This window comes from Echiichthys vipera (assembly GCF_963691815.1).
Source record: "Echiichthys vipera genome assembly, chromosome: 7".
Lineage (NCBI taxonomy): Eukaryota > Metazoa > Chordata > Actinopteri > Perciformes > Trachinidae > Echiichthys > Echiichthys vipera.
The window spans coordinates 7804226-7831064 of NC_139832.1; the positions used below are offsets into that span (position 1 = coordinate 7804226).

Sequence of the window (26839 nt, forward strand, 5' to 3'; positions counted from 1 at the left end):
ATTATTACACTGTTACCTTCAGCCCCTACAGGTAAAGTATAACCAACTGCTTTATTTGACAGGCTGTCTTGGAAATGTAGGACACCGTGACCTCAAGGAGAGGGAGATGAAACAGGTTATGGGAATGTGGATGCTTTTCTTAAATTTCACTGACCGCAGGGCATGCAATATATACAGTATTGCTCCAATGGAGGTTCAAAAGACTCCTATATGTCAGGCTGAATTTTAGGTAAATGTCTGTAAAATGATCCATGACATTTTGAATATAGAACATTTGAGGGAACGATGAGGCCATATTAACATTTTACTCGTGCAGTATGAACTGTATTTGACACTGTCAGAAAATGCTGAATAAGAATTTCCCCAACTGTAAAGTGGTTAGGAGGAAACAGGAATACATCTGAATGTTAAAAGACCCATATTCTAAGACTTTTCCATGTCTCATTTAATTATAAAGCAGGTAAAGGTGTTGTATAAATACTTTGGAAGTATCAAAACGCTCAATCCACAGAGAAATGCACAAAGCCCCTATTCAGAAATTGTGCCTTCAAATGATTTGTCTGTATAGGTAGAAAGTACCTCTATACAGTACTGTTACAGTCATTTTGGCTGCCCGATCCATACCGGAAACCTGATCCGTTCTACGCATACATTTCGGGACAGGGGCTTAAAGAGACATTTTAGTAAGAGGGTAAATACAGGTATATTCAGACAGACAGTATGAGAAAAATAATGGGTTTTTGAACATACGAGCGTGTTTTAGTAGAAATCCCAAAGATACCCAGAGACAAGTATGACTCCCTCTAAATTCATTTTAGTTGCGCATCTTCAGAACCAGTACGCTGAGAGCAAAGGATTTGATTATCTTCAAGATATGGAACATTTGAGGAGTATTCTGAACTAAATGTCATGGTTTTGTGTGTGAACTCTGGATGTACCCAACCTGTGTGTGCAATGAGCCAGAGAATTGAGTTGGATTAACTCTGGGTAATTGCACTGAGATTGCAATCAAAGATTCTATTAGACTGCAACTACAGTTAGCTCACCCCCGCCTTTGTGTTGATTTGCGATCTGTTAATTTGGAATTAGAGTATAAGCCCACTCACACCCTCTCAATTTCTATCTCTCAACTTAGGGGAGTTTTCTGGGTTGGGAGCTTCATTATTAATCGTGTGTTTTCCGCTCACAGAAGGACAGTAATGTGTTACTGAATTTCCTGCTGGGACAGGCAATATAAACCCACAGAGATGAGGATGAGCCATAAGTGCCAGGTTCCACAAGCAGTGTATATTTATCAAATTAATAAAATCATATAAAAAAAATATGGGGGTGCTCAGTGCAATATAAGGATGGGATTGTTTACAGCAGTTGATTGTACCCCAGGGTTTCCAGCACTGTAAATATTGCCGTTGGTGAGCTGTGTGTATGTGTTTGGGGCTCTGGCAGAGCTCACTTACTATCAGTTACAGAGAGAGAAGGGTACTGAAATAAAAGGTGATTGCAGTGTTTCAAGTTTCACCTGCAACACAGGCCTCAAGGAATGCCCTACAAACTACAAAAGATGGAAGTCTTGCCAGCTCTGCTCCCAGGACCGTTTTGCTTTTGAGTAACCTTCAAAAGTCCAAATCAGATGAAAGATTTCCTCATCTCATCCATTTAATACTTCTTACGAGCCCCGATGAGTCGCTTACTTCAGCTTCTGATGAATAAAGCTTGAAATTTCCCAAGGGAGTTAACTCTGGTAATAAGTAATAAATAATTTGTAATACGCACAGCCAACAGTAGGGGGGAGCAAAACCATGAAAGACATTGTTCTTAGTACACGAAGAAAACAGCGAGCAACATAAAAACACACAGAATTAGATCGTCTAGAGCAGTTAACTGTAATTAAATGAATCAGCTTTTCTTTGTGTTAGCTCCTATTGAGCTTTGGAATGACATCACGTTGAAATGGCTTTTGCATTTGATTTAATAGATATTTTGCAAAATAATTCAAATAAGTGCTATTAAATTATTTTGCATGTTCTCAGGGTAACTAATTTCTTTGGAAATATATAGGTTATTATTATTAGATAGATACAGTGGATGGAAAGGAATATTTATTTGCCACGCAACCAGGGTTGGTGGTATTTTGGTTCGGTACGTGATGGTAATCAGCTTCAGTCACATTAACATATACAACAACACAAAACACAGTAATAAAGTGCATCCATACCACATCACACATCTCACCAACAGAACAGACAAAGACCAGACACAAGACACTGTATATCAGGGCTGCCCAATCCTGCTCCTGGAGGGCCACTGTCCTGCATGTTTTAGGTTTTGTCCCTGCTCTAACACACTTGAGTCTCAAGATTTTCAAACCTGGGACAAGCTTCAGCTGCTTGATAACGAGCACATCATGAGACCCAGGTGTGTTGGAGCAGAGAGAAACCTAAAACATGCAGGACAGTGGCCCTCCAGGAGCAGGTTTGAGCAGCCCTGCTGTATATGGTGGGATCGCTGCAGTAAACCACATCCAAAAGTCCTTAGTGTTGTCTCTCTAATGGAGTGAATTGAGTGTTCTTATTGTTTAAAATGATTAGTATTTTATTTTTAATTCATGTATTTTAGTTAATTAGTTTTGTTAAATTCAGTTGAGTACAAGTTAATATTATTTTTCGATGCACACTCCACACCAGGTGGTGGCGGTAATGCGCCAAAAAGTTGTTGTGCCAACCGCCCACTGAATGGAAAAGAAAGAAGGAAAAGACTAGATGAAAGGCTGCTGTATTGTTTTGATTAGGAAAATCATTTGCACAGGTACGACTACGATTCACGTTATCTAAGGTTAGTTTCCAATCCATGGCTTTACTAAATATACACTGACGTTAAATATAGTGTAAGGATATGAGCATCGTCCCATCGCTTACTGACGAGTCAGTATAAACAAAAGCAGAACGTTAGCTGCCCATTCTGCCAGCTAACAGCATGCTAACGCTAGGTAATGCTAGCTAGCCAGCAGCACCAGACCATTGTTTCTGGAGATGATAACTTGAATATGCCTTTGATTTTGAGATTAACGATGGATACCAGACATTAAACGAGCATATACAGCCCAAACTTTATGTGTTGCACATGTTAGAGGTTGATATTAACGTTAGCTTGTGAAAACGACGCCACTGACGCCAGCCAATGATAGTGGTGCTGCTGTTTACCAGCTGCTCATGAATTTGACAAAATTCAAATGTCTGCCAAATTATTGTTACATATCATTCATTATGAACACTCACTAGTTAGTGTGACGCCATTTCATATTAACCGCGGCTATTGTTTACATTATTGTAGCTTAACTTGACCTAATTGGTGGCTAGAAGGGGATAATGCCTTGCCTTAAGTATTATTTTTTTACTTTATTATGCATGTTCTATGCACTTTGTTTTATTTATTTTTATCTATGCATGTATCTGAATGTTTTGTCTATAGAGCCTTGCCGTTTTGAATATGTTTTATAATGTTTTTAAGAAAGGCTAATGCCATATTCCTCCGAAAAGATGTCATGTAATGATTTTTTTTAAATAAAGTTATTTGGGGGAAAAAACATTAATGTAGCTTAACTTTAACATTCAAGACAAGTGGTTACTGACTTGCTTGCTGACTGATTGCTCATACAGTAGCGTTATATACTGTACATTAACCAACAGAGAGCAATCAATTATAACAACCTCTTGTGCTCTTTAATGTTATAAGAGCTATTTCTTTTGGTTGTTAAAAATGTGGGTTCCTTGTAGTGAGGTTAGCTAAGAAATCAATCAACTTTATTTTCAATTTCTACAATATGTGCCAGAAATACAGAAGAATCTAAAATGTTTTTCTCTCCGACCCATGATGCAGGACAAAAGTAATATATACAATAAATACATTCTAAACAGGGATTGTAAACAACATACTGTGCAAGATGTGCCATAAACAGGAAACTTAATAAATAAATTAAAAACGTAAATATATAAAAGACTAAATATTAAATGCACTGATCCTGCGAGTGTTTGTGTTTTATAAAGTGAACAGTAGTGAGGGGTTTAGATGCTAGAATATACAGTAATGGTATAGGCTGCCAATTTCAAATCAAATCAACCTTTATTTATATGGCGCTTTTCATACAGAAAAGTATCGCAAAGTGCCTTACAGAGATGTACAGAAAAAGAGAAACATCAAATAAAATCAGGAGAAGAAAGTTAAAAGAACCCAACGCTCCCACCCCCCACAGTCATGCACAGAGAGATACACAAATATGTATACGTTCATACATACACACACAGCCACGCAGACACACACACTCACGCCTACGCAAACAACACAATTTCATATACAGAGCTGTGTTTTGGAACTTTGAAAAGATAACCCCACTGTGTAAGAAGTAAAGCTATAAAACACTGGTGAAGTACATAGTGTAATGTTATTCAGTCCTGGTTAAACATGCATTGTGTGGTTTTGCTCAGCAGATGGCACTGTGGCACAACCTGGGAAATCAAAACACTGGGAATACAGTCATTTTATGCTCTTCTTAAGGTTTTGAGTGTTTTTATTCATAGCTAGGCCTCAGCAGCTTAAAGCCCAACCTGAAAATAAGCTGAATCGGTGACAGGGTCCTCGTATGGCAGTATCTGAAAGCCAGTATGATTATAGGAGTCACTAGATACTGACTTCAGGCATCATAGAGGTGTTTGAAAGAAAAACCTTTATATCTTAACTCTTTGCTGTAGGGGGGATTTTCCCCATATATTTTTCTTCCCAAAAGGGCTTGTGGTTGTAGGCTGGCTAATTTGTCTCTGACTTTTCCCACAGTACTTAGTGGCAGGGGGCAAAACCACAACCAGGATACGGAGGCTTGCTTCCCACATGGTGATTTAGAGGAGGTGAAAGGTTAAAACACAGGGGTGTTGTTCCTATTTTCAGAGCTCAGGCCGGGCTGTTTGCCAAATAGTATTCTGAGTTATTATACTTTTTTTTTATTACAATATGTGTTCGGTTCTCAATTCATTTGGATTTTGTCAAAAAATATTGTAATTTCGAGATATGATTTAGCACTAGTAAACAGTTTTTTCTGATGTTTGGTCTACAAATTCTCTTTAAAGAAGTTCAGCTAGTGAACAGTTTTTTTTCTTCCTTTTGCCGTTTATAATTAAGCCGTCTTCTTATCTCAAATTACAAGGCAGTGCCACAACACTACTTCCTCCTGTTGAAAATAGGCTAAGTTGGCATCGGAGGACAGGGGGGGCTGTGTTTTTTTTTTCATCCACATCGTGCTGAATAATGATTGATAGCAGTAAGACATTTCTATGAGAGGAAATGTGGCTGGCCAGGAGGAGGTTTGGAGCCAAGACTGGGGGGAAAAAAGGCAGAAGAGGCGATACGGCTGCAGAAAGAACAGTCTGCTCTCTATATTCTGGCCGGGCAGCATCCCTGGTGACACGGCTCCTCACCTTCGTCCAACCCTGTGTCAAAATGCTTAGCCCACCCTCATTGGGCAGGAATTTGTGTTCATATTCATAGGATTAGATGGCACAAGACTTACCTTAAGGAATCACTGACCTTTCAAGACTCTCCAGACCATGTAATCCTATTTAGCTTATCTGGTTTATAATTTTACCTAACTGTTAGATTTACAGGTCTCACCGTACTTGTATGAGACAGTTTCTATTCTCACATCTTCCACTGTTTTCCCACAGATCTCCTCTCTAATAATAGAAGTCATGGATGAGCAGACAGGCTCTCCTGGAGCCAATCCCGACAACAACAGCCAGAGAAATGGAGATGAGGTAAGACCTGAACACGCAGATATCAAATTACATATTTTTCATTTTTTCCTATTCAAATTCCACGAATGTCCTGCAAGTGTATATCATGGGAGATTGCTATCTGACCCTTCAAAACATATCTGTTTTTGTTATCTTCGCAGAAGCCCAGACGTGGCAGCTGGACCAAGGGGAGGAAGAGGAAGAAGCCAATGAAGGACAGCAACGCACCCAAGGCCCCCCTAACGGGATACGTTCGCTTCATGAACGACAGACGGGAGCAGCTACGGGCAGAACGTCCAGACGTGCCCTTTCCAGAGATTACGAGGATGCTGGGCAACGAGTGGAGCAAGCTGCCACCAGAGGAGAAGCAGGTCTGTGAAGAAGCTTCAGACAGGATTACACATAATGGGAATAGAATAATGTGTCAAAGATATCCAGTTCCCTCCTTCCCAGTTGGTGTGTTTCTCTGTTTATATTGCCTATGAAAAGATAACACTTCAATATGAGTACTGCATTAGTGAATAAGTAGGGCGACCCAGGTTTTTGAGAAAGCTGTGAAAGGAAACAAGCAGACCAGAGGCAGAAGCAGCCAGCCGCAAAGTCTGTTCGGTTTTTGATTAAGAAGGCGGTGGATTTTTTTTTTTGTGTGTCATTACTTTTGTCTGTCAGTGATTACACCAACCGTGTCCCAAAGGGCTGGATTGAAGTATTCATCTGCAACATGCCAACACTTGAGACTATCCCCAGCCATATTTAACACACTCCAATCAGCAAAGACTTTCTTCAAAATGATCACTCTGCATAAAAAGAGTATAGGAACAAAAGTGTGTGGAGGCCAAAGTGGCAATGTTTTGGAGCTAAAAACACAGATTTATACATCATTTTACAGATTGTATTGCCATAGTTGATGGCATTTTGTATCAATCTCAAGTGTGATGCAATGATCACAGAAAGAGATTACAAAGGATTACATTTCTTAGCTGTAGTGATAGAACTATTATAACAGTCATGTTCAGGCAGATTTCCCGCAAGCCATAGCTTCAATAAAAGAAAACTTGCCTTTTCAAAATATGACAGATCATGGATCAACAGAATGATCTTCATAATCAGTTTCCACCAGCCTTAAGTTACATCATCAGCTCATATGGTCATCTGAAAATTCGGTCTCACGCAAACCTCCTGCATAGCCGCTATAATTAAAGTTAGAACTTGAAGTTTTTCTTGCCTTTCTTTCCCGAGAAGATTAGAAAAACTTGTACTGTACATGTTTTGTTTTTAAATCCAGAGATGGAATAGAGAGCTTTGCTGGTGATTTCTATCACGGTGTTGAACCACAAGTTCAAAGCTGAGTCAGATATACCAGTACCCTGAGACAAGGTCTTTGCCTTTTATTAGTGTTTTGTTACAAGCTACTTTCTTGGTTAAAAGCCTTTGAGTAAACGTAGTATATTAATTACTGATTTTTGTCTTTCTCAAAAGGAACTAATCCAGATTAGAAATAATTGCCCCCATTTATGGTGCTATCTCATCCAAAAAGTCTTACAGCTCTTCTCACCTTCCTTTCTTCTCTCTGCAGCGATACTTGGATGAGGCAGAGCGAGATAAGGAGCGCTACATGCGGGAGCTGGAGAAGTACCAGAAGACCGAGGCCTACAAGCATTTCACCAGGAAGGTTCAGGAGAAGCAGAAGGGCAAGCGGCACAGGGGAGGTGAGATCAGGCAGTTAGCCCACCATCATATTGAGGCTTTACTGTTTAAAAAGTAGCCGGCAAGTCAAATACTTTTGACTTTGACTTTTTCGTATGTCTGGTGAAAGTTGGATGAATCAAATATTATGTTTGGTGGACATGAACCTGTAATGGATTCCTTATGATGCAGCAGTCAATCGCATTATGTGGTTGTGTGTCTGTTTATCCTTGAATCTTTGTGTTCATGAATAACTATAGGAATGACATATAAATTGTCTGTACTGGCTTGAAACCTTTGGTTTGGACCATAAAGATGGCCATGAGCAGGGCATTGTTGGTTAACGTAGAGGACGTCGATCTCATTGCTGCTCAAACCTGAAACAGGATGTCAGTGTGTATAAAAGAGAAATAAGGCTGACAAGGTGGTGAAATAATTTCCCACTCGTACAAATGTTGAATGTTAAACCACATAATTTGAATATATTGTATTGTTTGGTGGTGGTGGAACTCAAGTCATTATTTGCTCAGCCAATGGAAATGTGGCAAGGGAAAGGGAAACTTTTTGGGTTCGTAGTAGTTCAGGTTACGAGTTCTAGTTCAGCGTGAGGCCAAGGAGCCGTTACTGTGCTCGCACAGCACATGGTCCACATTATCTCTTCCTACTTTGGTACTGTGGATGAATCTCAGTTTGAACATAAAACAAATGTTGAGGACATAGACAGCTTTGTCTGTCTTGACAAAAATGCACAACAGAAGTAGATCTCTGCATCCATTCAGTTGATCCACATAATAAGTGCAGAGATGGGATTTTATTTTATTTTATCAGTTCACGCTGTGGTAAAGGCAGAACCGGGGGAAAACATAAATCACGCTGTGCTTTTTCTTTATTCTCTCCTTCCTTTCCAGATGTTGGGCACCAGGTAGCCAACGAAACTCTTCACGAGGTCGGTAACGTTTTCATGCCCTTTCATACTGTCAATTGTCAATTATCACAATCCCAATCGCTTTCCTTAAGAAGTAAATATATTTATTTATGCGCAGAAATCCTCTTCTATCTATCGAAAAAAGTTTTATTACAGTACATTCACAATTGCTGTCCGAACAAGAAAAGCACAACATCTTTCACACACATTCACATGGCTGGAGCAGGAATATAGCAACTCATACTGAACACATATTGGTTCAAACAACAGAGTCCTCCAAATATCTGGGAAAATGCTGAATCATCATCAAAGAGTCAACAAGTAGAGCTGAACAAAAATGTGAAAATGTCCCTAGTTTCATTCGTTGTGAGTTTGTGTAATCATGGCTAGTCTGTTTTCGTTTTTATTTCTCACCTAGGAACCTATATGTGTTGTTTCTGCCCTCCTCTTGCTCTACCCATTAAGTGCTTATTGTTGCATCACTAAAGCTGCGTTAATCCGCTTTGGTGCTGTGTTTGTGTTCGTAATCCAAACACTTGGCTCCTTCTAAGTGTGTAATTCATTTTGATTATACCTTTGATTATTCATTGATGAATACCAACGTTTCGCCTCTAGATTACAGAGGACAGAGGATTCATTATCATTTTCATTGTATTAAGGAAGGAGGGAAGGATGATGCTTTCTTTTAGAGAAAGGAGTAACCAAGCTAAACCTGCAGTGTATCTTGTGCTGCTATTGTCAACCGCATATTTATTGCAGATTTATTGCGAGCCATTCCAGGGCCTTTGATATCTTAGCAGCACTGTTGATGAAATTACTTCCCCTTCCTCATTTCTTAAACTGTATCATTGTATTTTCCCTGTGGCAAGGTATGAAATCAATTACCCACCCACCTACAGCCCAGCTAGATAAATGACCAGCTCAAGCTGTCAGTCTGTGCAGCCACATGTTTTCATTGTTCATCTAATCTCCTCCCCTCTTACTGTCTCTGGCTATCAACAGAAGGATGCAGAAGGGAAGGACAGAACTGTGTTTGACATCCCAATCTTCACAGAGGAGTTTCTCAACCACAGCAAAGGTAAAGTGTTTGAACACAGCCAGCTGTCTTGTTGAGAAATACTTTGTAGCTGGTGCGTTGTGACTTTTTTTTTTAAACCTCCATTTGTCTAAGTGTTTTTAAACACATTCCTCTGCTTCCTCAAGAGAACTTTATTTTATTACTCCATCGTCCCAGAATAGTTCCACAGTCCACCAAACTCTGAAAAAGAACACACTTCTCTGAGCAAATCAAAAATTAATGACGGCGCCAACCGCTCTATCGGCTCAGCAGACTTGTCTACCATCATTTCAGTGTCTCTGTGTCTTCCTCAACAGCGCGTGAAGCTGAAATGCGGCAGCTGCGTAAGACCAACATGGAATACGAGGAGCGTAACGCAGCGCTGCAGAAACATGTGGAGAGCATGCGCGGGGCAGTAGAAAGGCTGGAAGGCGACGTGATGCAAGAGAGGGGACGCAACGGGCTCCTCCACCAGCACCTGGAGACCCTGCGCCAGGCACTCACCTCCAGCTTCTCCTCCGTACCTCTTCCAGGTGAGAGGCAATATCACTTCATTCGGTGACAATCCCAGTTCCATACATTGCAACAAAGACGTTTTAAGTCTTAAAAAACTTTCATCAGTTTTCCCTTTAGAGATATGAATAATGAGTATTTCACTTGCATCCATTTTAAATAAGAAGAATTCTCAAGATAGAATTGCCTTGGCTTATGTTTAATTAAAAAGAAGATAAATGAGTCAACACTATCGCGTATTACTTATTAAGGCGGGCATTTCTGCAGCATCTTACGTCTGTCACCACATCGCATCTGTTACGACAGCGTAGACTTGAACCGTTGTATTGTTCAATGCACATTAGAAACCCCTACTGACTTGATATCCCATACCAGTTATCCACCCTGAAGCACAAACACAAAGACTGTAGTTAACTATTTGTTCCAGAGTCAGAGTTGGTAACACATGAATAATGATCATAGGCGTGTTCATACACCCACTGTATTTACTGTGCTTTGAACTTGACAACATGTCTCCTGCAGAGATGCCTACTTAAACAGATTGTACACTTGCTGTTCTTTAAGAGACTGGCAATGTAAGTCAGGCTGTGGTCCCTCCTTAATAGTATCCTCTTCATTTACATTTAAAGAATGTGGTCCTACTTTGTTCGCACTTGTTTTGTGCACTTACAGAGCCCGTGCTGAGCTCACACCCACAGCTTCTCTCTTGCGATTTTCTCCACACCTATTTGAATTTCTTGCTCACACAGCAGACACTCCGGCTCTGCAAACAGCACAAATTGACACCACTGGAATTATAAGAGCTTGACGATGAAAGATGATTGCACAATCCACTTACACATGGCCTCAGGGAAGCTCCGTAGCAAATTCAGTTTAGGAGAAAGCGTCAATAAATGAATAACTGATTACATCAAAGCTCCTTCTGAGTATTAGCATGTTTACCTTCTTGCTAACACTCTTACTTTATGTAGGTAAAATAGAATTGACATCCTGAGATGCCAGGCCTTGCACTTGCTAAGTAATACTTATTTTTATATTCCTTGATATAATATTTATCTTTTGCTCCTCTTATCGCCTCGATGGTTCGATAACAGCCTCTTTTACCCAGTCGTGGGACATCCTTTGATGTTTCTTGCAGCAAGAGCATCAGTGGTGACAAGTTGTGGCTGGTGTTGTTGTGCTTGCTGCATTCGTAATCTGAATTTCACCTTTAAAAACAACCCTAAGGACATTTTCAAGAACTGACATCCCATTCTTGTTGTCCCACAGCTAGTGGAGAGACACCCACTCTTGACAGCATTGACTCCTACATGAAGAAGCTCCACAGCATCATTGTCAGTAGCCCCCAAGATCATGAGAATCTCATCAACACTGTGAGAGACGTGGTTAACCGTTTGGACAGGTAAGAGCTGCTTTGCATCATCTAATGTCATCTAATCACTTGTTTATTTTGCTTGTCAATAAAATGTAATGTCTAATAGGCAGATTGTTTTATCTTAATGTCCATTTATTAGCTGTTCTGGAGCTCTTTTTGTTTTTTGTTTCGGCTGCAAATGAATAATGAGCGTGTCTTTTGCTGTCATGTTTTTGCCCCAGATAATTGGAGCCGCTGATCTGATGGATTGAGATTCACAGCGCTGTTCAGTAGAGGCGCCTTCTTGAACGAATCTTCCTGTCTATTTGTCATCCCAATTGATTTTAAAACATCTTTTATTCTTCTGCTAAGGTGATGTAGGTGCCTCATATTTATTTATTATTGTTTGTTTAAAAAAAACTCTGTTTACACTTTAATATAGCTGTAGTTTGTTTTATAAAATATTGGTAGGACATGAAACGGTTTTATGTCGACTGCTGTTCTGTCTTCAGTGTCCATTTATAGCAAATGCTTCCACAAAGATGTCTAAAGCATTATCAAACATGTTCTGATCAAAGACAATGTATCAGTGGGTTTGTATTTACCATATTCAAGAAGCATACTGTTGAGCAGACTTTCCTTTTTCATACTCTGTTGAAGAAAAACATGTGCCATTTATTATTTCCCCGTGTGAAAAAGTGTTTGTGTTTTCAATAAACGTATTTACATCATTTGATCGGTCGATTTGCTTGGATAGGTCCGTGACATACGGGGAATATGTTTGCACTCAAATGAAACGCAATGTTAGATATACTAGGTACCGCTGCGACTACATTTCATCTTATTCAGAAATTCTCTCTTAAACTTTCTGTAGTTTGTCACCATGAATGTTAAAAAGATCTCTCTTTGATGTCATGTCTAATATGTGCAACATAAATATCAAAGCAGCCTTCTCGTGCATTTGCTTAACTAAATGCTGCATATTCGGTTTGTGATTTGTCCCGCTATGGGGACTATGAAGCTAATCTGCTGTGATACGGCACTATTTGGAATTATGCTTGGTCAGTGCCTAAGCTTATTTACTCACAGAAGCTCTGGAGTCAAAAAGATTTGCTTCGATTTAAGTTAATTGAGCCGCTCTGCTGTAACTGACCAGAATCTGGAGAAAGAGACACAGATTACTTTGCACTCTGTGGCTCATTCACAGCAACTGGGCTGCACACAGCTTTGGGAAACAATGACCTACTGTATCATGTTTGAGGATTTTCCAGCTCGGCCTTGAATGAGGAACAAAATGGCTGTAGATGACTGTCTTAAATCCTTTATGGTAGCCTACGTAAATGAGATTTATGTCATGATTTGCTTGGAAATTTAAAATGAATGTTCCTATTTGTCTGGCCAATTAGCTCAGATGCCAAGTATCAAGTTGCTAAAGTACTGTATTTCTTTTTCACTTGTTGTTATGAGCCCTTCCCGTTTCCATTGACGGATGCCCATTTCCTCTTTGCCAGCTGAGACTTCCTGTCCACAATGGCTGCATGTGTCACGGTGCTATATCCAACAATGTCCCTAACAGATGTTCTGTTCCCACAGGAGAGTATGACGGTTTATACTGTAAGCTGCTGACTGCTATGAAAGACCTACTGATTATCTGAGTGGACATTGGGAGAATCCATGTCTCGGCTTTGTTTGCACATTGCAAAGGTCCGGCTCATCAAAGCCAAGCATGCCTGTGTCATGTGATGCAGTGTGAAGAGGACTTTGGCAATTTACAGGCCATTATGAAACTAGGAAATTTTACAACCTGAAAGCTGATCAAATGCCAGCTTGTTTTAGCAGTAATATTTTATTGTCAAAGTAATGTATTTGCCGTTTTAGAACCGCTATGCTAGGCACTTTGCTTACCTTACATTGATGTTAACATGCTGATGTTTGGCAGGTATCTATGTTCACCATTTTAGTTGTGTGTTTGCTGACATTTGCAAATTAGCAGTGAACACAAAATAATGGCTTGTCACTACTTTTGCAGGGGTTATGTAAGTATCGAGCAAACTAAATTTCTGACCTGATGACAGATGAAAAGTTGTTTAGACATTTAATTAAAAACTGAAAATGATGATCCATCCTGTTGCACACGAATGTTGGAAATTCATCAGAGTGATAGATTAAGATAGTCTGGACGACTGACACCGCCAGCGAACGTTGCTCCAGGTGTGGCTAAAAATGCAGAATCTAAAATCCTTGCTCTTGTCTTAAATGAGACATAAACTACATCCTGGAGCTTCTGTGACCACTGAGACACAGACTACCTTATTAGAGTTGTTTACCTTTGACATCTGGGATCCTCTTCACGTGTTATCTTCTTGGTGCGTGCAGTAGGCCCCAAAGCTCATTTATACACTATAATGAGCTTAGCTCCAGCTTTTTTTGTTGCTTTGATGTTGCCCCAAAGCTGCAAAAAAACAACACAGAAAAGGGGGGAAAGGGATGAATGATGAAATAATAAAATAGAGCAATGGCTTTTTTTTACCTTTACCATACCTTTTTACCTTAATTGCTCCAAAAAACAAACACAACACAAATAACAATAAAAAGAAATAAACAATAGAACAATACACAAATTCCATAAATAGATTTCATATAGACACACAGTCTCACTTCTGGGTAGGATGATATAAACAAATTAAATCCTACCTCTTCTCCAGTTTAAGTCCTGATTTTGACCCATTTCACCCAACTCCAAGCAGCTAACCCATCTCCATAAATCTGTTCAAAGGCATGACAGAATATTTGGAAGCAATGTGGCTGTGCCCCAGTCCCTCCTGATGGCTTGCCCTTTTCTCACCACGCCATCATCCCACCCAGTCTTTGTCTTCGCAGAGAATGACCCACTGAAATAAAAACAGACCCTTCCTCCTCAGCAGGGCCAGGTCTGCATCCTTGGCCGGCTTCCTGCCCGTGGAGTGGCGGGTTGACATTAGGAAAGAGGAGCCAGTTCCAGCAAAGAGCCATAGATCCTGGACAAGAGGAGGGACGGAGTGACTCAGAGCAGAGAGGATGAGTCAGGCGTCATGTGCTGACTTGGCACTCAACGGTCTCAGTGCCCTGAATGGTTTCTGTTAGCACAATCACATGCACTATTACGGTCATAATGAGCTATCTTTTGTTAGTGTACTCAGGCATGGTCAAAGCAGTTGGTAACGTGGCTTTGCCTCGATTATGTGGGCCATTAATGGAAAATATTTTATCATCTTAGTGAGATGCAACAGTGCAACGATTTAAAAAATGTTGTCCAATGGCACAAAATCCCCCCTTTATCAATATTCAGTTCAATGAGTCACTGCTGTTGACCTCAGCTTCCTGGGTGGAAGGTGAATATGAGTAGCTTTTTCATTATGGGTGCTTTTGATAAAGCAAAAGTGAAGGTACTTCTTTATAATCTATTATTCAACCCCTGTTCACATGATATCAAATCATTCATACTGTATCACCGGAAAGTTCCTCTTCAAACAGACCTGGGTTCAGTGGAAGCGTTTTTTAAGATTCCCAGTTGAGTTTCCCAACAGGGCATTGAGGTCAGATATTACACAGCCGGAGAACAGCTTCCCTGCAGCTGTTGCGTTGGTTGTCATGTGTGGTTTGCTTGAAGATATTCACGTGGGATGGACACAAAGGCTTTAACCAATGTCTTCTGCTGGAATGTCTCCCAAGTGCTGCTTCAATGGCAGCAACATGTCTGGAGGAAATTAGTTCTTATGAAAGTTGCTCTTTTGATTGAGACTTTGTCAGCTCTGTCAGCTTCTCTTGCTTCCATAGCAGGGAAAAGTAACATTTCATTTTTCATGGAGAGTCATTTTTCTTCTCTTCCGTCTTCAGGGACAATGTCCTTATTTTCAACTTGGTGATTAATGTGAGTCACCAAATGCTATTGCATCTGTTCCAGCCGACCCTGACTCACATCACCCTGTCCCTCTCTCTTACTTTCTCAGATTTTTTAGGGTGGTGTATCTTGGATTACCAATGCTGCATGTGCCAGACATGCTAAAACTGTTTTATGACATCATTGCAGGCACATAGCCAACAAACGACTTCACTTCTGCCAGTGTTTCAGCTCTGCTTAATTTTCTTGAAATTTAAATTTTCTTGTTGGATATTGATTATTTTGTAAAAGGCTGAGACACATTTGATGATAAAATTAGTTCATTACTTCATGGTAGCTATGGGGCAAAATAGTTTTATTTTGTTTGCCTTATGCAGGCAAAATATTTGAGAGCATTGAAAATGAGTACTGCAACAATCAAGGAAGAAAGGTACATGTGGAAACCAAGTGATTACAAATCATCACATAACAATGGTAGTGAATATAATGCCAGACAATGTGTCTGTAAGGACAATGGTGATGATTTCTCCTCATGATAGATTATTATATTTGATCAGAATTGTGCCTTGATATTTTTGTGTTTTACCAGTTATTTTGACTTGTTACCTCGACTTTGGTCATCCCTACTATCTTAATACCTGAAAACCCAGAGGAAGGGCCTTTTTGGATTAACTGCCTTAGAATATATTGCAAAAGTAGACTTAGAATGAGCCATTTCCAAATGGGGGTAGTTTCATTATTGTTATATTATTTTATCCTTGTTCCTCCCAAGTTCATTTCTAAAGACATGCATGACACTCTCCTGCAGGTGAGGGATACAGGCAAATTGTACAAAACCGAGTGAGACACCTCAAAAGTATACACCCCTTTGACTCTTATTTATTCAGCTGGAGAATGAGATAATTACTCTTAAAAAAGACAAAAACGGAAAATGCAAGTCATCCCTCCCCTTCCTCGATCCATCATCCGCTCCATCTCCCCCAGCGCTGGAAAATCCTTGGCCTCAGTGCCCAGGACTGGGGCAGGGAGGAGGAGGAGGAAACAATGCTTGGAATGTGTTAAAAACGTGAGTCATTCCCACATGTCAACCTCTGGCTCAGCTCCTCCTCTTCCCAAAATGCATGTTGCCTTCAGGTTCTTCTCAGAGGCTGTTTTATCCAAGCTCTAAAGTTTGCAAGTGTCCAAACAAACTATTGTTGCTGCTGTTGGAAACATACGGTCTATTGCTGGCTTTACTGGACTTTTATTCTTGGTAAAGGCTCCCGAGAATAAAATGTTAAAGTTTCCACAATCTGAATTCTCTATTGCAAAGTTCACATCCAAAACTAAATGCATGCAAATTACACATACGCTGCTGTTATTCTATGCTAAACATTAACGCTAATTTTAAAATAACACTTACCACTTACCTGTGCCTTTCATGTGAACTTGGCTTTTTTAATTATGATTAGAATATTTCCAACAACACCTGAAGGCAGCAGGAGAGGAGGGGATGTCCTCGCCAGAAGTCATTATCCCTTAAAAGAAGCGCCATGTCAGTAAAAGACACGCCGACTGCTCTCAACGCTTTTCAATAACCGTAACATGCACACACTCACTGTGGCTTTGTACAGCACATCTGTTTGCTACTTCCTGATGTCAGCTGTCTTTTTCGTGCAAACACGAGTTTGAATAATTAGAACCGCCTGAAATCATGTTTGCTTTGAAGTGTGGTCTCATATTTTAATATAATGAATAAATATAATTCTTTACAGGCATTAATGGAGAGAACACTGTGATGAAAATGTGTCCCAGCCCCACAGAGTACTGTATGTAATACCCTAGAATAGAATAGCAATACATAGGAGGTAGGCTACAGTGCAGTTAACCTGTCAGTGAAGAAGTAGTCAAATCCTTGACTTGAGTAAAAGTATCAATAAAGACAATGTTAAAAAGTCCTGAAGTCAAATGTCTAGAATATTATCAGCAAAGCAAGTTCTTGTTATGCAGGAGAGTGTTATTTCCATAATGTTTTATATTATTATTATTATTACTGACACATTTTAAATACTGTATCTGCTGTGGCCACTTGTAATCTAAAACTGCTTCAGTTTGACATATGACATATTTCATAAACGTATCAAATGTTTTGTATGTTGAAATCTCGATATAACTATAACCATCAAATAAATGTAAGACAGTAAAACATGTTTCCATCTGTTCTGGAAGGGAAGTAAAAAGTGACACCACATGGAAATACTTAAGTAAAGCACACAGCCTTCCCTAAATGTAGCTTACCATTCTTTCTTTTGCCACTGGACATTAAACACTACTGGCTTTAGATGCATTGAATTGAGTCCTTGTAACCTCTGTATAACGACGTGATACACAACATTGCATGTGCAGATCCATTTTTCAAAAAACGTACTTCCAGAAGACATAGATCTTTTCTCTGAATATAGAGCTTTTCTCTGACATTTTTTGCTTGCCAAAGTAGGGAACACGTGTAACTGATGATGGCTGAACCAAATGCAGCTATTATTATATTCAATTCAATTTCAATTCAATTTTATTTATAGTGCCAGATCATGACAAAAGTTATCTCAGGACACTTTACAGACTAGGTATAGACCACACTCTATGACTTTTTTAAGATTAACATTGACCCAACAATTCCCCCGTAGAGTACGGTGGCAACGAAAACCTTCCCTATAACAGACAGGAACGTCAGACAGACCCAGCTCTGTGGAGGACGGACATCTGTCTGCACCGGTTGGGGAGGAAGAAAAGGAGAGAGAAAGAGAGAAAAGACAGACATATGGACAGAGAGAGACAAAGACAGACACTTGGACAGAGAAAGATAATTGCACCTGTAGTTCATTACATATTTGCATGAAAAAGGTTTAAAAAGAGAGAAGACTTAATTATAAATCCACTAAAAAGATGCACTTAGGAAACAGTAGATTAACTTAATTGATTCAGTCAGTGCATTAATTGATTAACCAATCAAAACGTGTAGTAGGTTAATAGGCCCAGTACTTTTTTTCCACACACTATCACCTTTCTGAACAGCTGCAGGACATTTTACGATACTGAAAACTCTTCCATCACATGGTGACAATGCAAAACAAACACTTAACATGTCTGAATTGACTGCATTCCCACATTTGCGAAAACGTTTTTAGTGTGCCTTGTACATTGCGCGTTCACGCGGTTCTCCTGGCCTGCCCAGTATCCCAGTGTGCTCGCTCCCGCTCCCCAGGCTGGTGGAAAAAACTGCAGCGGCTGTTCCCGGAGCCACGCAGAGAGAGGAGCTGTGTGCGAGCAATCACGGCCACTGGCAAGAGTTGAGCTACAACACACACACACACACGGGATTGTTGCTGGTCCTGCCGAGGACGACGTTGTCAAAACCGGGATTTATGGCTGCCAAGAAGTGGTAGTATCGCCTGGGAGATGTTCGGCGTCTGAAAGGTATGGAAAAGTTAGCTAAGGGCTGCTTTTTTCCCTCTAAATTGAAAGTGTATCAGCCACAAGTCTCTCTCTCAGTTTCCTTCAGGCTGCCAAGTTCCAGTTTGTACAGCAGGGGAATGTCGTGTCTTCAGGACTAAGCTAACGGCTCCGGGAGTTAGCGCTAAATGTATAAATGTAACCCTCGTCTCGGGGATGCGAAGGCAGCGGAGAAGTTTGCTAGCCGTTGTTTAACGTTTAACCGTATTGACCTGATAACGCGTACTTACCGACTGCGTGCAGACTTCGTAACGTTGCAACATAACTAGCTGCTGCTGTCATAACTTGGGTGAAGGCGAAGATACCGGGGAACAGCTCCGTTTAGTTCACACAGTTCATGCTGCTTGTGTTTTAGTTTTGCTCTAAAGTTAGTTGCAGCTTTTGGAGTCCGTAGCAAAAAGACCCATTTCTACGTGTTTACTAAACGGGATAGGAAGCGTTAGACAGGGGTCCAGGTTTTATTTGAGATATTTCACCGGCCCAAAGTTTAATATAAATAAGGTCGTAAATAGGGATGAGTGGCGATAGAAAAGGACGTTTTACTGGTGCCAGCATTGTCACTCTCCTACCTGCAGAACAGACTTCCTTTAATTTGTACATTCAATTGTCACCAAGTAGGGGTCTGTGATGTAACATGGATTGTCCCAAGAGTAACACGCTGATTTGCCAATGTAATAAACGAAAATCATCCTGATTGGTTGGTGTTAAACGGAATTAAAAAATCTTCATTTAAAGATGTTGTTTAACCCCCAAATTACAGTAACTGTGAACATGTTTGGGGATTATTCTGCCTTGTTCTGCTTTCCCATCAAATAACTGTTTAACCTGTGGTTCCTAGCATTACACTGACCCAGGTGTCTTCAACCTGTGGTTCCTAACATTACACTGACCCAGGGGTCTTCAACCTGTGGTTCCTAACATTACACTGACCCAGGGGTCTTCAACCTGTGGTTCCTAACATTACACTGACCCAGGTGTCTTCAATCTGGGGTTCCTAACATTACACTGACCCAGGGGTCTTCAACCTGTGGTTCCTAACATTACACTGACCCAGGTGTCTTCAACCTGTGGTTCCTAACATTACACTGACCCAGGTGTCTTAAACCTGGGGTTCCTAACATTACACTGACCCAGGTGTCTTTAACCTGTGGTTCCTAACATTACACTGACCCAGGTGTCTTCAACCTGTGGTTTCTAACATTACACTGACCCAGGTGTCTTCAGCCTGTGGTTCCTAACATTACACTGACCCAGGTGTCTTCAACCTGTGGTTCCTAACATTACACTGACCCAGGTGTCTTCAACCTGTGGTTCCTAACATTACACTGACCCAGGTGTCTTCAACCTGTGGTTCCTAACATTACACTGACCCAGGTGTCTTCAACCTGTGGTTCCTAACATTACACTGACCCAGGTGTCTTCAACCTGTGGTTCCTAACATTACACTGACCCAGGTGTCTTTTACCTGTGGTTCCTAACATTACACTGACCCAGGTGTCTTCTACCTGTGGTTCCTAACATTACACTGACCCAGGTGTCTTCAGCCTGTGGTTCCTAACATGAGACTGACCCAGGTGAGACCCTTTTTACCAAAAAGCTGATCACCCATTATCATCCCCATAAAGCGCCATTCACACAAGACTGCAGAAGGGGCATGTGTTAGCTAGTGTATTACATAGATGATCTGTGGCTGTCTACTGTACTCCCTGCTTTGGTATTAATCACTTTTTAATGGGAGGCATGCCTTGAATAATAATCTCTCAATAAATCAAAAGGGAGAGTAAAATGATACCCTACATTACATTAAATAACTCACAAAATATACCTGAATCCATAATGTGTTTAATTTTCTATAAAGGATTGCTTCTCTAAAGTGCCTGTTATTGCCACCTATGGATGAAGTTTGAGCATGGTGGCTCTGATATGTAATGACAGATTTTGTTTTTTAATGCAGGCGTCTAAATGAGCGAATTGGAGGTTGAGAGGGACGTTGTTATAAGGGGATATTTTCACTTGTTAACATCGTTGTCACAGGTGAGTTCTGACCTGACTAGAGACTATTTAATGTGACAGACGGCTGCTAAAGGTTCAAGAATAAATCCTATTATGTAGTCAGTGTAATGATCCCATGATCTAAAAATGGAGTTCTGCTTCCCAACGCCCATTATTCAGAGGTTGGCACAATGGCACAGACTGCATGTAAGAACGACATTAACATATACTTTTTGTGGTTCAGACACAGAGTGAAAACAATATTAGGGCTCTCCTCGAAGAAATTCTTAGTCAACTAAGACTATTGATGAATGGATTAGTTGATTTAATCGACTTGCTGGAACCGGTTATTGTTTAGTATTTTCGCTTGAAAAATTAAAGTTGACAATCAGTTCTGTAAATAGTTGCTTATTCATTTTCAATTGACTAATCAATGAATTGACATATTTAATTTCTAGGTGTGAGAGGTGTAATTATTGTATATCAGTCAGCTAAACTTGTTTTTACCATTTTTTGTCACAAATTATGTGTGTACGTCAGACGCCGATCTCCGGGTGGATTGCTTACTGGAGATCAAGCAAGTGGTATGAAATATGTACAAAATTAAACAAACAACAGTATCACACTCCACTATTCGATATCAGTTAAAGTGCATTTCTTCTAAAATCCAAAAATAAATATTTTAATCTTCTGCAAGAACAAGAACAATAAAGCCGTCTGTTTATCTGAAGAATGTGTTTGTGAAAGTGAAACATTCTTCGGTTTCAGTGTCACAAGTTCAGGCCAGTGAAAGTTGAAGTACATTACTGCTCTAAAGCTCAGCCCGTTCAAAACAGACACTGGACTCTTGATAAATGAGATCTTCTTTGTGCGTTCAGGTGGGACTGTAGTCGTCAGTTCTTGTCTTTACTTGCTCTTGTTTTGCTTACGACTCGTGAGTTAACAGTGTCAACAAAGGCAGCCATCTGACATTGTTACTTCTTCACCTGTTTATAGCGGATTGGGAGGAGGATTTGCAGAGATTTCAGACTTGCCTTGCCCTGCGGATGCTTGTCCCTAAAGTACGTGGGACAAATACTTGCTGGATAGTTTCCTACAATTCTGAATTGTGCACATACCTGACATTCTTTGTGGGGAGCAACAGGAAGATAGTGTTTCGTGATGATCTTGATCTTTCTATCTCACAGGTCCGCAAGTGTTTTCTTAGATTCCCAGCGTCTTTGACTGATAGCGATAAAATCTGACAGTTGTAGGATAGATGCTTAAATGATCAGAACAATTCAGAACATTTGTTGTTTCAGTGTCTGCTCAGCAGTCACTAATGTTTTATTTATTTGCCCTTCACCTTTGTGTTTGCCTATCACAGACATTCAACTGTTTGTTTTCCGTGTTGAACTGTGCTATTACAACAGTGTGTCAGAGGAGATAACATAGATGTGACATGAAGTACCTTTTCTATTACAATAGGCTCTTTTTGTGTTGTAAAGGAATGTCATAGATGAATTGCTGTCCTCGAGAGTTATAAAGAAATGACAGTGCACTGAAGTGTTCAAAACGAGTCCCTTCACAATGTGAATTAGAGTTGTTTCTGTTTGCCAGGAAGATCAGTGACCCAGAGCTTCACCTGAACTGAGGCTTATCGCTATTTGTTCATCAAATAGATCCATCCACTCCATTCCATACATGTTTAGGAAGAAATGCCTGTTGGCAATAAACAAATAGTAGGCCAAATCGTTGGATGATCAAGCAGAAATGCTCTGCTTGTTTGCCTAAAGCAAAAAACAAATCTTTCTTTTTTCCAATACACTAATTGTGCTGCATGTTTAAACATGGTTGTTATAAAACAAATCTCCTTTTTAAAAGCATTGAACACATTCAGTAATAATTTTGACGTTGACGTAACTTCAGTAAGTAAAAAAGACCTCCGAAGTGTCTGTCAATTTGAATTTTCATTGTTTTCATCAGGACTTCAATATACCATATTAATGCATACTCATATTGACCCTGAAGGGCCAATTAAGATATTTCCAAATGTTATTGTTGGCTGATGTGAATCTCACAAACATTTGTTTTGGAGAAAATTCAGTGACATAAATAATAGGTAATTTCGTGTTTGACAGAATGCATGTGTATGTGTGGGCTCTGAAACAGATCTGGTATGGAAGCGTCATGTGACACCGTGACCCCCGACCTCTCTCCCTTGCCCTGAGCTAGGGCTTGAGTGAGGTAACAGGTGTGACCCAGAGGTTAAGGAGCGAACACACACACACACACACACACACACACACACACACACACACACACACACACACACACACACACACACACACACACACACACACACACACACACACACACACCCCGTCAAAGAGGGGCCAGTTGCAATTGCACTGCAGTGTTTCACCAGATACAAATCTTATTACTGTAGTTTTGTGATGTTTTTTTACTCGGTCATCTCTTGATTGATTATGGTTATAATGGTTTTGTTCTACTAAGATTTATTTAGTCGATTAGTCACTCACCTGTTGAGAAAGGTTTGTTAAAAATGTATATTTAATGAGTTTGGAAATAAGGATCAAGATCTAAAGTTCAGCGAGCACACACATCATTTTACATCTCCAAAACACAGTTTCAAACTGCACTGCCGCTTTTCGAAATGTCACATTCTTTGTCATCAAAGAATTACGTATTTGGCCACGGAGTTACCCCTTAAAAATACACTCTAGGTTTTAGAAGGTCAATGGAGTCTGATAAAGTGCAGTTTGGGCTGGAAGCCACGTCTAAAAACTTTAGCTCGGTCTGCAATCAAGGGCAAAGCAGAGCTGAAGCCCAGATACGTTATGTCTTGGATCTCTAGTCTTGATATAAATATAATTGGTGATGGCACCTCCCGGTTGTGGCTTATACCTAGAACATTTTGCAGCTATGAGTCAATAACATAACACCTTCCAAAAGCCTGTGTAGTGTCATCTGACTCCTCCAGGTGGGAAGATGCCAGTACAAATTAAAGTGTTCGTCCTTCTGGACTTTAGAAGTTACCTTCATGAATGGTTAAACATTTTTCAATTTCACATCAAGTCAAGTAGATTGAAGATTCGTGATGATTACCGAAAGCCTGTTCTGTATGAATTAGAAGCTTTTTATGTGTAATCTTATTAGATGACGTGAGAGATTTTCAGTTCTTCACTTGATTTCAAACTTATTGCATGTGACATGACATCAGTGTTATATCCGGCCAAACAAGTGTCATCTTACTTGATGTCAGAGTAATGAGTTATGAGTCATTTTTGTATTCGTCTTCGATCTTGTTGCAAGATGGTGGATGATAAAGGAGCAGATCGCAGTGACACTGTCATCTTATATCAAGCCAGAAGGCATCCCCTCCTGTCAGGGTATTTGGTCGATGTCACAGGGACAGTCATCAGTGTCTCCCCAGAAACCTTGTGTGTGCTGTGCTCATGCTTGTTTGTCTCTGTGTGACTATTTATGTGCATGTTATATACGTGTTCAAACATGGCATAAAACATATAACCAGCGAAATAGAATCTACAGTATTGCATTCAATGTGACAATATTACTGCTAGGAGTTATGTTTTATCTTTGGGACCTCCTTTATGTGGTCTAATAAAGTAGAAATGAATTATTGATCCACTTAATAGTCAAGAGTTTTCATTTAGAATATGATTTGCACATATTAACGCCTAATCCCTACTGCAGTGGCTTTGTTTTCAGTGTTACTATGTCTTTTATTCATTGCTTCAAGAGAGCTGATACAGTTTAAGATATTTCTGTTTCACATTTAAAGGAATGTTGACTTTGTAAACATTTCTGATTATCCAGGAAACTCAAGGCTATAGAGCTTTGCTGATAAGCTATTAGCTAAGGTGTTGACCTTGGAAATGAGTCTGTCTAATGAGCTATTACCTGAGTTGAGTTAATGTAGAAAGGCTGCATATAAAAAAACTGTTGAATTAATCAAGAGGCAGGCTTACCAGCCGGCAGTGGTGATGCTCAAAGCTATATTTTTAGATAGATTTATCATAGGTGCCTTCTTAAAACAAATATTTATTGCAGTTTTTAATTATAAGTCAGAATGCCTTATTCCAATAAGCTTCTGTGCCATATCTCTTTTGCTATGCGGACAATTGGTTTAGATGATGACCTTTAATGACTTACACCTGGCTAAAAGCTGTAGAACTAACCTAAATTAAAGTAACTCTTAGGGCCCCTCCCTACTTCCTACCACTACTTCTGGCTCCCTTTCTCATCTTCGACTTACAGCTTCATTTTGATCGTATAAGACTAAAACCAAAAGTATCGTTAAGTTGACTTATCGAATAAGATGCTGTATCCCTTTGCTCAACCCTTGACAAACATTGTCCCTTCACCCAAGCGTGTGATTTTAAAAGTGCTTCTCCTCACAGGTCAGGCAGAGTTTAGCTATTCAGCATATCCTGAGCTGATTTAATGGGCTAAAGTTGTTGAAGTCAGTGATTTAATGGTGTCAGATATTCTCCTTTTGTACTGAATAGGCCAGGGCTAGACTACTCTGACCATCATCATCGTCCTGTGGGGTACATAAAACAGGCTGAACTAGAGCCAGTGGTGATGTAAGGTCTTTTCACTGTTGACGTCTTCCAGACCTCTCACCTGTCTCCTTGCTTGTAAAAACACTAAGATGTCTCGTTAAAGTCTATTTAGCTGATTGATGTGGGTCATGTCATGGCATTACATTAGCTGTCTGGCATTTGGTCGTCAGTGGAGAGCCAAATGGATAAAAAAGTGGCCGTGTATAGAATTAATGCTCTACCATTTTTGATTTTAAAGGACCTGGTGGTACACTTTTGTCTCCACCCCTGAATAAAGGATTTAACGCAGGCTTGAAAGCCATCCCTCAGACTTGGTTCTAAACCCACTTTGGTTGGGTATGAATATTTCTGAAGGCAAACTGTGAGTCTTGACCATAGGCGCAGTCAGCTAACGTTTCACAAAAGTATTAATGATAAGAGCCTTGTCAAAGTTGTGTTCTTTGCAAGCATATTTCCACACTCTGTATACACTTTGCTCTCAAGTAGACTCTCTGACCCTGAAACCAAAGGCTTAATGTGGAGATTCCTTCAAGGGTCCGCTCCAGCTGTGTTGCATTCCAAGCTTGATATGTGCTGTTATTTCTCAGGCTCTCACTTAATAACAAGAGCAGTAGAATTGGAATAATGACATATATTGTGGCTGTTGCACCTCAACAATATTCAAGATTTCAGTTGCTCTTCAATAGAAAACTAAAGAGTTGTGGTTTGCTTCAGCCAGCCTAGCCTTTTCATTACCTCCCATGTGATAGGCAGGCTAAACCGATAACACAATAGCAAGGTTGAAGAGGAGCGGTCTACAATTAATCTTCAGTCAGTTCATAAGTTTTTGAGATTTGATTAAACATAGCATTGTTTTGCACATGTTGTAACAATGATAAGGTACTCTGAATGCACTTCTTTCTGCAGTATCACATATTCAATTTTCCTTGCATTGAGAACATGCATTGCCAATATTGAGTTTCTCTGTAAAAAGTTTGTATAAAGTTAACTTGTGCTAACTGTAAATGGCTAAACTGTGGTACAAACTCAACCTGCCACTAACACTTATCAAAAGACTATTGTCACAGTATTCATTTTTGGCAAAGAAAAAGTTCAAATTAAAGTATCACCCTATTGTTGCCACAGATTTATACTTGACCTTAATGTTCCTAATCAACATCAAAGGATGTGTCATGTAATAATTACACCATGTGGCCTACTTTTTCAACCATTTAATTATTGTCTTTGGAGGAGCTTTGCTGTAAATTCTTTACACTTGAACACTGAATTCTCAGGAGATTAATCTGTGCTTTCTTTATCACCATGAAATGTGGAAACTGCCTGAATAAATTATTCTTTCTTTCAGAGTTTTGCAATAATACATCCCTCAGTCTAAGAACTAACACGGCTTACAGCCAGAGGCTGGAACGAGAGATGGCCAATAAAAACCTAACAATATGTGGTGGGAGATCAAAATCCTTGGATGAATCGGGGTTCCAATTTCATTTAGAGGCAAATTTCCTTCAGGCTTGGTCCCACAGTTCTGCGTTTAAATCTGGGTGTGGCTGGATATGGGGTAAAGCAAATAAAATTAA

General features: G+C 39.9%; 2 protein-coding genes across 5 annotated transcripts in view; both read left to right on the forward strand.

The window, feature by feature from the left end:
- Window positions 1-2747: 2747 nt before the first annotated feature.
- On the forward strand, window positions 2748-11993 carry hmg20a (high mobility group 20A; the record flags this gene model as incomplete). 3 transcript variants are annotated; one of them, XM_083917081.1, is made up of 9 exons in its annotated part: window positions 2754-2832; window positions 5712-5801; window positions 5942-6151; window positions 7357-7489; window positions 8375-8412; window positions 9394-9469; window positions 9766-9981; window positions 11231-11363; window positions 11558-11993. In XM_083917081.1, the coding sequence occupies exons 2-9, from the start codon at window positions 5736-5738 to the stop codon at window positions 11559-11561; spliced, it is 876 nt and encodes a 291-aa protein (XP_083773207.1). In that variant the 5' UTR covers window positions 2754-2832; window positions 5712-5735. The 3 variants fall into 3 exon arrangements, with proteins under 3 accessions (XP_083773206.1, XP_083773207.1, XP_083773205.1); XM_083917080.1 differs by lacking the exon at window positions 11558-11993 and having other exon boundaries at window positions 2748-2805; window positions 11231-11367; XM_083917079.1 differs by lacking the exon at window positions 11558-11993 and having other exon boundaries at window positions 11231-11367.
- A 6530-nt stretch (window positions 11994-18523) lies between these two features.
- Window positions 18524-26839, forward strand: part of peak1 (pseudopodium-enriched atypical kinase 1) — a 92900-nt gene continuing 84584 nt past the window's right edge. Inside the window, exon 1 of one of the 2 annotated variants that reach the window (XM_083916630.1) lies at window positions 18524-18648. The gene's annotated coding sequence lies outside the window, so the exon portion shown is untranslated. The remainder of the gene's footprint in view (window positions 18649-26839) is intronic. The other variant, XM_083916631.1, reaches the window with a different exon arrangement.